Below are 12,736 nucleotides of genomic sequence, written 5' to 3'. Positions count from 1 at the left end.
GATTTCTAATTCTAGAAAAATAATAGTAAAAAAAATATTACGCTATTCTTTCATTTTCATTTACTAATAAAAATTTCATTAAAAGGTGCACACCGGATTAAAAATAATCGAAGAAATATTTATTTTTTTTAATCAATAATCTGATTCAACTTTAAAAAATGATGTAAAAAAACTCATGATATCGCGCGAAAACTTCCAGGAAAAATAGGCAACATAGAATAAAGATTAGTTTCTTATCTCGCCAAAAGTAACCTATTCCGCCAAGAGTCAATAACGAAACTTTCTAAATTGCCGCTAGGTTACTGTTTCCTTTTACCATCGGGAATCGCATCTGTCAAAGTTATTTCACTGTTTAGTCAGCGTTGGTTCTGTTTTTAGCACGTGTGTTCGGCGTGCGTTCTATTGTCATAATAGATTGTGACCGTCTGTCAATCAGTAAACATAGAATAAGATTTATTTACATCGTTTTATTCCATGATATCCTTGTGGTATTGTCCGTGGTGGGATCTTAGAGAAAGAGAATGAAATCGTGGATGTTAGCTGTGATTGTAGCATGCAATGTGCAATTAGTACACATATCTAAAAGTTCTCAGTAAGTTAATAAATATATATTTTTTTCATAAATTAATTATAATTATTGTGACCGTATTTCGATTTTATATATTTCTTTTGTTTGTTTTTTAAAAAAAATTTACGGGTATTGACCTATTTAATGGGTGTTTACAAAAATGAGAAAGATGTTTTATTTTTACAGAAAATTAATTACTGATAAAAATTATAGCTCTGTTTTACAGAAATTACTTGAAAAAAAAAATATAGCTCTGATTTTAGTAAATTAATCTGAATCAGAAATATATATCTCTGTTTTACAGAAATTTAATTAGAATAAAAAAAATACATATGTTTTACGGAAAATTAATTGCAATCATGAAAATATCTCTGCATTACAGAAAATTATTAGAATAAAAAATACATCTCTGTTTTACAGAAAATTAATTAGATTATAAAATATATCTGTTATGCAGAAAATGAATAAGAATAAGAATATCTATATAGATAGATCTCTATTAATAGAACAATCCCTATTATTTAAAAAAAATTATTTTTGAAAAGTTATGAGTTGGATATTGTTTGAACCAAAATTTTCTATTTTTTTAATGAATTTTTTTAAGGCGTATTGAATTTACACCTGCTATATTTTTTACACGTTCAACTTTTTTATTACTGTAGAGTATATCATTATTAGTTTCATAAAGTAATACCTGGTATTTATAATTCTTAAAAAAATAAATTATAATTTTGATTATGCTATTCTTAACAATAATATTTAAGTTATCGTGGTTTTGAAATATATCATGAAATTTCATCGAGTTAGGGCTGTGTAGTTGTATCGTAAAAATAAAAATTGAAACAAATGTTATTACATTAACTTTCACCATTTAGTAATATTTTCATTCTCTTAAATTAAAATTTAAGATACATTAAAACTAAACTAAGAATTTAATTTAATTTCAAATATGACAAACATCGACTAGTGACATTATGGATAATTTGAAATTATATTAGAGTATTCTTTTCAATATATTTACATATTTTAATCACCACGCACTTTTGTATTTTGTATTTGAGTAAGAAAAAAAATAATTATATTAAATATATATTATATCAGTAAAAATGACTGAAATTATTTTGAGCTATATTAATTTATTAATGCGTAAGAAAATAAGTTTTATTTTTGATGAAAATATGTTAACTATTTTATCAAAACTTTTAAATTAGTTATAAATTGAAAATAAATAAATGAATAAATGGCAAGTTCAGTAATATTATTTTTCATTCAGTTTCATATTTACATTTAGTTTGTTTACATAGTTTTAATTATATAAATTGGAAGTATTTAGAGATGTATTACTTTGATTCGTATGTGAAGAAATAAGTTTTAAAAAATTACTTACTTTTTATGAAATATTACCATAAAAAATATTATATTATCAGCCTTGTTCCATTATTTATTAATGAAGAAATATTTAGAATAATAATTTTTTTTTGTTGCGCATAATTTTAGATATAGCGCATGAAAATATTTTGAGTATTATTACTTTGATTCCTTAATTGGAAAAAAAATTACTTTAAATGTTTATGAAAACATGCAGAACAAAAATTTTTTTCTTTAGATTCTTGATGACTCTTATTTAAAATGACTTTATAATCTGAATATGATCCTCTCTTTTCTTCAATCGCGCATCATTTTTCTAAGAACGCATCCTTTTATGTTAATCACTTTTTCATAATTTTATGTCCATGAATTTAATTTCGGGACGATAATTATATTTTAATTGTTAAAAATATATCATATGTAGTATAATTTATATGTATAGTTAAATATTTGTTAAAAGTTATAATTATTTTTCGTAAATTCCTTCGTTTTTCTCTCTTTTTCTTTTTATCCTTTTTGTCTTTATTGTGCTAGTGTTCAGTGATTATTCTGTTTTTTCTACCGATGATACCAGGACCTAACAATATCCACACCTACTGTTAAAAAAATTTGTTGTAATATATTTTAATTATTTGGGGGGAGAGGGACTAGTTGTCTCGACCTGCACCGCACCTTTAATTTTGAACTTTGTCGAGTAATATTTTATTAACCCTTACAATGTATCAAGTTTTGATTGATGGATTACACTGGGGGACAAATTTATACAAATGCTTGATCTTGCCTAATTTGTTGAATAATTTAAATAACGTATAGGTGGACAAATTTAATACTGTTCTTTTTGGTATTGAGAAAACAGCTTTCGATTCGGTCTAGAACAGGGGTTTCCAACTTACATGAGGCCGGGGGGCCGCAATTAAAAACACCAGTCAAATGGCGGGCCGCAACTTTCTCAAAAATTTATATAGGACTCTTTTATGTTTGAAGGAATATTAAATATTACTCTCAGACTTTTATCAAGTTGTACAAAACAAAAGTATTGAATTACAAATTAAAATAAGGAGTATATTTTTACCAGAGAAATTAATTTTTTTGCATCGTTGGTATGTTAAATTTCACAGAAACGACGAAATTAGGTTTTTTTAAACGAAAGAAAAGTATTTTAAACCCATATAGATTTTTTTACGAAAATTGTCTGCAAAGAAATGACAACTAATATATTTTAGTTCGTGGGCCACAGAAAAAGGCTTCGCGGGTCGAATGTGGCCAGCAGGCCGCCAGTTGGTAACCACTGGTCTAGAATATAAAAGAAACTACATTATCAATCTAACACTTAATAAGGTCCGTCGTGCATTCAGTCTAAAAGAGTTAAGATACGTAATTATAAATAAAATTTTAAAAATATGCACGCATTGTATGAACTTACAAAGCATGGAAACCTTTCTTCAAAGAGACCATGAGCTTGGTTTAAGAATGATTTAGTGGAATATTTATTTTATTTTATTATATCCGTAGTTGAACAGCCGACTTAATTTTCGGTTTACGACTACTAATGTTCAACTCCGTAGTCTTGTAATTTTGAACCAATCCAGAAGACTAAGAAATTCCTGGATCAGTACCCCCAGAGGTAATGATTTGTTATGGGAAAATGGAGGACTTTACGACTCGTCAGATTTAACGTGCATCAGTCACCATTTACTACACCGGCAGGCGGGGATCGAACCCACGATTAGTGGAATTTTCTCTATTCTCAATCTCTATTTTCGATTGAGAATAGCGTGTCTTGTGAAAGCGACAAAAAATTTTTTCTCTCGTCCTCTCGTCAGGGGATAGAGCTTTCGCCTTCCAATGAGGTGAACCGGGTTCGAATCTCAGCGATGACTGGTTGATACGAATTCCGCATCCGGCTTGCGCCGACCACAGTGCTGACCTGAAATATCCTCAGTGGTAGACGGATCATGGGTTTGAGTCTCCTTGCTGTCAGGCTAACCGTAAGAGGTTCTCGTGGTCTTTCTGTGCATGTAACGCAAATGCGGGTTAGTTCCATCAAAAGGTCCTCAGCGAAGGCAAATTTCTCACAATATTTGATCCAGGAGTACCCTTGTCTTCTGGATTGGGTTCAAAATTACAAGGCTACGTAGTTGAAACATTGGGTCGGCTGCTCAGTGACGGTTATAAAATACAATCGACTTAAGGGAATGGTGTCTGGATGTGGATGATCGGTACTTTTTATTGAACAAAAAAATGAGAATGATATACATTCCATGAAAATTTAAGTTGATATTTTAAATTCAATTTGATGTAAATGTATATAGAAATTATTTTGTGGTAAAAAATTTATTTTACCCAGCAAAATTTTCTTAATTTTTCTTCTGCAAAAATTATTTTTATTTTTTCTACTCAAAAATAATTTGAATTTTGTGTGTTTACCTAAAACTTCATTATTAAATTTGTTTGAAAATCATGTTTTATTCTTCCTAAAATATTTTGCTTTAGCTAACATTCAATTAATAAAAAATTTAATTTCATAACATAAATAATACTATTAGATTTAAAGTTTTAATGTCATCAGTCGTTCTATAAGATGCCTTCTTTAATTGATGGCCGGGCGCTAATTTACAGAATCCAGCAGCCTTTAAACAACTTTCATTTTTTTTTTTTTTTTTTGCAGGGTTCTCTTAGTTGTAGCTGGTTAAAATTATAATACAAGATTTTATTTCTTTTAAAATGATTACCTGAACTAAAAAAAAGTCAAGAATTAAGTTTTTTTTTTCCTCCTTAAAAGTAAAATGCCAAACATGAGAGCGAACTGTTAAATACCGTTGTATTGGAAAATCGCTCCTAGGACTGTCGCCCCCGTCCCTTACCTCTTGGCCCATTTGTATAACTGGTGGGTCTAAAAGACCATAATTTACACTGAATATAATGTTAATCGTATTAAGCCATCAACATTTACGGACACAAATAATGTCAAAAACGAACGACAAGGTTACTTAAACATCGGCTTCCAATTTCTTTTCGGCTACGGAAGCCTGTATGATCAACCTTCTTTTTCGCGGAATCCCTAATTTATAATTCATGAGTTAAATAATAATTGTGAACGTATTAGCCGAAGAAAAATATTTTTAAAACATTTATTATGAAGTATTAAGTTTTATCTTTGTTTAAGCAATCGTCAATAATATCCAGAATAATAATCATCAATAATATTCATCTTGAGTTTATAAATAGTCTTAAAATTACGTTTAATCTGACATTTTGAATTCACAAGTCGACAGCAGCTTTCAGACTAGTTTTAAATATCTTTTTTTAAGGAAACATAAGCCAAAGAAATAAGCTTTTAGGAAAAGAATTAAGAATTTCGTTAAAACGAAAAAGAACTTAATCGATGCTCCTGTATTGTTGAATTTAATTAATTTATTTTGATATGTAAAGTTAGATAAGAAACACAAATCTAATTTTTCACAGTTTATATGACTTTATAATTTGTTACATTCTTTTTTTTTCACTTAATTTACTTAAATAATTTCATAAAAATAACCAAAGAATGAAATAAATAATAAATACAAACAATTATAGGTTTTGAAAATCATTGCTAGTTTAAAAAAAATATCCAAATTCTCGGAGCCCTGTGACCCTTCCCTGGAACCCTAAGGTTCCACTGAACACCTTTCTTGTACCACTAATTTACAACACAACTCAATTTGCCTAACCAGTGAAACTCGAGAATCACTTCGATGAGATGTGTTCTTCATCCGCCGTATTTACCAGATATTGCTTCTTCAGACACTATTTATGTAGTGAGGTTCATTTCCCATGCAAATGTCAAAAATTAACTACGTGGGTTGCAACTAAACAACCAGACTTTTTTCTGTTTTGTTTGGTATCCAAAGAAGCAAACGGGTGGAAGATGGAATTTTATTGATATAGATGGTAAATATTTTGAATAATTCGTTTTTTAATTTAACGACAAACTAATGGCCTTTTTTTTAAACAGAAAAAAAATGACGGAATCCTATCAATACTACTAGAATAACAAAATATAAGTTCGAACTAACTTTAGTGGTCCCATGACTGAAGAAGCCTAAATTTACGAAGAAAAAAGTTGAGATTTAATATTTCCATCTCAATTTCTTATGTTCAATAATTTTGAAATTAAGTTATTTTTACAATTAATTTATTTCAGCAATTATTTTAACTTTACAAGCATTTTATTTTTTAATTCATTTTATTTTTGCAAATATTTTTAATTTTAATAATTAAAAATAATTATCTTTTTTAAGTATTTAATACAGCACGTTTTAAAATGGGATGTAGCGTGCTATTTTTTCCTATTTTTTTGAAGATTCATGTCAAAATAATTATTTTTAGTTAACTCTAACGATGTAAAAAAATTAAATGAAATAAATGAATAAATAAATGAGTAAAAAACAGTAGTATCCTATACTATTTTTATGCAATTATGTACGTTGTAATCACATTGCATATTTGCAATGTACGTTGTAATCACATTGTAACACGCGTAAATTTGCCATTTACTTTTTGAAGATAGATACCAACGTTTATCGAAACCTTTAACTGAAGTTCTATTAAATAATTATCTTTATATCGTTTGTACTTAAAATTTACGAATGTTATCTTATTAACGATTCTAAAAAAAAAGTTGAATCTCGCAAACGATTTAAGCGACCAGGATTTTTTGACCTCAGGTTGCATTAAATTTTGCGCAATTTATTTTTGTTGATTTTACTCGCTATGAAACTTAAATTTATTAGTGGTTACATTAAAGTTCTCGCATTAATATTATATTACAAACTTTTTTTGTTGTTGAAAAATTAAAAATTTTGTATTTGAATGTAGTTTCGCCATTTTTAATTTTGATAATCAAAATTAATTATCTTTTTAAAAACTTAATGCAACACGTTTTAGAATGGAAAGTAGCTTTCCATCTAAGACTTCATTCAGTTTGTTTTTAAAACTTGAATGTAAATCAAATGGTTAAGGTGATTGATTATTGCACAAATGAATCTGAATGCATATCAGATCAGACTTGTAGATCAACAGTTGGAATGTTGAAGATTTAAACCACCAACCTTTGCAAAATGTTTTGTTTATCATTGTCGCATGCGTCCTTGGATCTATATTTAAATTTGAATTTGTGCGTAGCATATAAATTAATTAACTTAGTTAAAATATGTATATTTGTGAAACATTCTTTTTAACAACTGCTTTATTGTGCAAAGGTTGCCTACAACTAAATGATTGTTTCATGAAATTAAAAGTTCTTAAATTTTATGACTTTCTTTCATTTGTAAGCTTTGTGTTTGTTTGTGATTTATTGTTTAAAGACTTTATAAGCAATGCGGTAATTTATCCTTGGGCAATAGGAAGAAAGCTAACAGGCAAATTTGTTATCAGGAGATATAGAAAATTCTAAACAATAGGAAAATTGGTCGGATAATTACGCCGTAATATTCCTGATTTATGTCAGGGAATTCTATTTCAATTTATTGCATAAATATATGCGATTTCAATTTATTGCATAAACTTTACGATGCTTGTTATACATATCCGTGTTACAAAAAAATTATCTGTTAATTTATTTTATAAATATGCGTTTGATTTGCATTTTCAGTGTAACAAAAAAAATTAACAATGAATTAATTTCTTTAAACAAATATGTATCAACATACTAAATTATACAATATACGAATAAAACAACTCTGGTAAAATTATCGTACTGCTTAGTAATGACATTTCTGATTTAAAAAAAAACCCTACATAATTCTGATGATCAAAACCAATATTTTATGGTATTTAAACCATTCATTTGGTAATTCTTCTGTTCATATGGTAACAGTTTACTAGAAATTCTGGTTTTCAAAACTATAGTTCTTAATTACCACACATTCAGTAAAAAATACAAAACTGAAAAGTAAATTTAACTAAATAAATTGCTTTTATGTCATGCTATAAGGTAACATGATAAAATAATCAAATGTTGCCACATATACTAAATTTAATCATACATTTAAAACTATATTTTATTATTAATTTTACCAAAATCATTATCAAATCGCTTCGGTAAAAATTTCCATTCTGGTAGTTTTGACTATACTTTTTTTTCAGTGAAGATGTTTCGTTTTTGAAGGAATTTTGTTCATAGATCCTTATAAAATTTAATCATTAATTCCAATTTTATAAAACAATCTATTATTAAACAAAAATATGAATTTTTTATTTATTACTTTGAATTTATTACTATTCATTAAACAAAAATTAATAAATAAGGGGGATGATTGCTAGTTTCACTATTTTTGAAACATCTAATGTGTGCAAATCTGACTCCCAAATATTTTTTTTATTTCAATTAAGCTGAGTAAGTTAAAAAATTAGTCACAGAATTCAGTTATTTGTTATTTATTTTGAATTGAAATTCTGTTTCAGATATATGATAATATTTCGGCTAGGTTTGAAGAAAATATGTTTGGCACAATTTCATGTCACGTGTCGGACAATCAGATACTATATTTTGTAATATAGCTTAAAGATTTTTATAAAACGTTGATAAAGTATTTTTAATAAATTCACGTTGAGTGCAAACATATGTCAGGTACAGATACTATTTTTTTACTAGATTATATAGATATTTATTGTAAATTGTTTGAAATTTGCCTTTTGACAAATAAAGTAAAAAAGGTCCGCATATTAATAGGTAGGACAAACCGGTGGGACAGAAAGCATAGAAACTAGTTTCATTGTCGTAGAAAAAAATAGCAATGGCGTCAATTAAGAAAAACATCAGGTTTCCATAGGCAATCTAACTGGTTTTGACGATTTCATCTCGTCTTCCTCACTAGTGATTTAATAGCTTTCGATAGCATTTCTCTTTCTCTCTCATTTTAATATTTATGTACGATCCTTGTGTGTATAATTTTTTTTCAGTTTTAAAAGTATTTTAAAAATATACATACATTCCCGGCGGTGATTACATAATACCCCATTTATACGATTGAATTATACTTAACTCATTAGTTATAAGAATACTTATATGGTTACTGTTTTTTCTTGCGTGATCGGACTTTGTGTTCCGCTATTAGTTTTAGTTATAATAAATTATTTGAAAATATTTAATTACGACTAGTTAAATTACTTTAAATACTTTTAGTTTTATGTCGTTGCTGAAGTTTTTTGTTGAGAAGTGTAACCTTTACATTTTTTGTTTTAGTAAAAAACACTAAATATGAAATTCCATTTAATAGAAAATAGAAAATTGACGTAGTAAGAAATGATCCATAAAATGTAAAAATTTCTAACTCACTCTTATCAGTTACTAACGCTGCATCTCTGAGTAATTTTTCGTGTTACCATGATAATCGCATTAGTGTAATTTGTGCGTGCGAGTTTCTTGGCTTTTATGGATTGGTAACTAAATATATTAAATAAATAACAATGTTTTAGCGCTCTATGTCTTTTAAATACAAAAATTAGCTGACTAATGGTAAGTAAAGAACTAATGTATCTGGTTTGATTCTAAGAGTATATGTTATTCTTATAGTTTGATAGCTATATAGAAATAATATAGTTTTATCGAATATTTTTACGTTATCATGTATAGTAAGATAGTTTAAAGATTGAATTTGTAAATTTATAATTGTAATATTTTATGTTAATAAATGCTTTATTTGAAATGATGTGTAACTCCAGAACAAAATAAATAATATCTCATACAAAATATATATTACATCAAATGTGAGACTTAAATCTCTTCTTAGTATATAATTGAAAATTTTATACTTAAAATATTGATAAGATAGCTAACTTGAGGCGACCCTTAAATTCACCCCACTCGCTGCTAATGTTAGACTATTTATCATCTTAAAAAAAGTTCTCTGATATTTTTTTTTGTTGCTTTTTTTAAAATTAATGTTCAAATAAATAAAAACTGAAAAGTTTAGAATAATTAACATTTATATTTATCAAATCTACTTGCGCAATTTATCAAATCTACTTGCTGTATCAAATCTACTTGCGCAACTTACAAACCCATGTTGAAAAATAATTTGGAATCGCAAAACTTAATTATTTTTTAAATTTACAAAGGTTTTTTTTTCTCCATAAGTTAAACATAGCATCTTACATAGGTATTTCTCATTCCCCTCCACCAAAAAAAAACTCAGAATACGGCAGTGATCTTGATAATTTTCATTTAAAATAATGTCGCCAAATTGGCGATTTTTAAAAAAGTTGAATAACTTATTTGTCTGTTCTAAATCCCAGATAATTTTTCATGGCAAGATCATATCTTTAGTCTAAATTCATCGCATTTCTTCAAGTGTAAGGCACTTAAACTATAGCTTTTTTATTTTACTTCGCGACAGAGCTACGAAAACTGCGTTAAAGCAGAACTACTTTCGCCAGAATCGAAGTACCTGATGCCACCGCACTACTTTCTCTTACCCCTCTCTCCCCTTGCATCCAACATAATAGGTGCCATAAATTGGCAAAAATAATTATGGTTAAACAGACAAGATCGAACGTGAAGAAACAATTTTTCGCTAAAATAAAGAAATTTTTTAATTTTTATTTTTCTGGCAGGGGTCCGAATCACATGGGCTGCAGCATTATCCTATTAATTATACAGGAAGTTAAAAATCATGTTTCTTAAAATTTTGCATTCACATTTAAAAGTAAATGCAACATAGTAATATGTGCCTATTTTTTTTGTTATGGATAATTTTTAGGTCATAGTTTAAAAAATTATCTTCAACTTACTTAAAGACTTGAATATAATAGTAGTTTGAAAGAAAAGTTCTAAGCGAATTTTCCACATTCAAGCGCACTTTTTCCGAAGTCGTACTAACGTAAATAAGAAATTATCCTTTTTGATAATGGGAAATAAAACGCATGTTTTTTTCAATTTTATGCCAATTTTTACCTGACTAGAAACACGAATTCATTTATCTTTTTTCTAAAAAGGAAAATTATCACCGTGACCAGTATCATAGCAATCGTCCTTGCAATCAAATAACCATCTACAGTCCATTTACTACATCCGCTCGAATGAATCATGCAGACGTTACTTCTTGTTTCTTCATATTTTTTATTTTACTCAGTCACCAAAAGCACCCTTTTGAATGTGATAGCGTCGCGTGATTTGGAATGCGTCATTTTATACAGGCTCTTGACAAATTTAGATACCTTTCCTTTTACTTTTTTAGTTGCATTATCTTAGAACAAAAATGATATAATACTATTTTTTTTGTGTGGTTCTTATGAAATATGTCTTAATACTGGTGCTTAACTTTATCCGGGTTTTAATATCGGGAAGCATCGTCAGGAACAGTTGTCCGAAGTAACGCTCTACAACAGGGGTTTCCAACTGATTTTCTTGTGGCCCGCGAACTAAAATATATTAGTTATTTTTTTGGGCACAATTTTCGTAAAAAATCTATATGGGTTTAAAATACTTTTCTCGTTAATTAAAAACTAATTTCTTCATTTCTGTAAAATTTAACATACCAACGGTGCAAAGACATTTATTTCTCAAGTTTTACATCCAAGATAATATTTATTTAAATACAAAAATAATCGTGTATGTTGTTCTTTTTAATTTAACTTTCTTGTATTTTGTGAATATAATTTAGAATGTGTGTATCAGAAATTTTATCGAAGAAATTCTCGGATTTAAATTTTTGAAACCACTCATTTTGGACAAAAATATTTACACACACATTTGTAAATTTAAAATGTAAATATCTATTCTCTGGTGGTTGCAGCAGACAAACCTCAATTTTCTCATTGAATATTTTGTGTGCTACTATGTAAGTTTTAATTACCAACCTTTTCAAAGTTTTATCTCTTAACAATTAGATATCTGTTGCACATTAATTGTTTAACACATAGGTGCACATTAAAGTTAATGTAGCCCGAATTTTTATTATTTATTTACTATTTTTAAAAATATTATTAATAACAATTAAAAATCTACTTCTCATTTTAATTTGTATTTCAATACTTTTGTTTTGTACATTTTGGTAAAAATCTGAGTAATATTTAAAGTTCCTTCAAACATAAAAGAGTCCTACATAAAATTTTGATAAAGCTGCGGCCCGCCATTTGATTTGTGTTTTTAATTGTGGCCCCCGGCCTCATGTAAGTTGGAAACCCCTGCTCTACAAGTACTGAAACTAGAAGCTACTTTTTTTCGTAGTTTGTAGTGTAGTGTGCTATTTTTTTTAAAAAAGCAGTGTAGTGAGTTATGCGATACAGAAAGAAAAAAAACAGTCGTAAGTATTTAAATTCACATATTACAAACATTTTCATTTTACGAAAATAGATAATTAATCACTTTGCTCACACTTTCACATTCGAATGCACACTCTTGAAACATTGATGTTATTTAAAAGGAAGGAAACGTATTTTCGGTGTACTTAATTTCTTAGAGGAAATAAAAGAGCTTTAAACAATTAAGAAATTCCAAGTGTTTGATAATTTCGCATTTTTTAAATTAATTATTCGCTGTCGATAAAGGCATAAAAAATTAAAGGTTAAATGAACAAATTGGAAAGAATTATTTTTTTTTTTTTTTTTTTTTTTTTTTTTTTTTTTTTTTGGAATCGGAAGCTGGCTTATGTAAGCATGAATAAATATGTCTTAATCATTTCCTTATTTTATGTAAGCCAATTTCTTATTCAAAACCATTTTGAACATAGGCGTAAATTAAATTCTCCATCAAAGTTGGTCTTCTTAAAGTAGCGACGTAGTTACTAAATTCCAAAGTAGTTTGTTGTCACTACATTT

The 12,736-nt window shown here is 27.7% G+C and overlaps 1 protein-coding gene across 2 annotated transcripts in view; it reads left to right on the top strand.

Moving 5' to 3' along the window:
• The first annotated feature begins 319 nt into the window (after window positions 1-319).
• LOC107440746 (phosphatidylserine decarboxylase) overlaps window positions 320-12,736 on the top strand; it is a 70,525-nt gene continuing 58,108 nt past the window's right edge. For both annotated transcript variants that reach the window (XR_011636581.1, XM_016053756.4), the window contains exon 1: window positions 320-592. Coding sequence is in view for 1 of the 2 variants with exons in the window: in XM_016053756.4 (XP_015909242.1) it covers window positions 522-592 (71 nt within the window). In the remaining variant the exon portion in view is untranslated. The remainder of the gene's footprint in view (window positions 593-12,736) is intronic.

The sequence above is a fragment of the Parasteatoda tepidariorum genome, chromosome 4, assembly GCF_043381705.1.
Source record: "Parasteatoda tepidariorum isolate YZ-2023 chromosome 4, CAS_Ptep_4.0, whole genome shotgun sequence".
NCBI classification, from domain to species: domain Eukaryota; kingdom Metazoa; phylum Arthropoda; class Arachnida; order Araneae; family Theridiidae; genus Parasteatoda; species Parasteatoda tepidariorum.
This window is presented reverse-complemented; position numbering and strand designations above follow the sequence as displayed.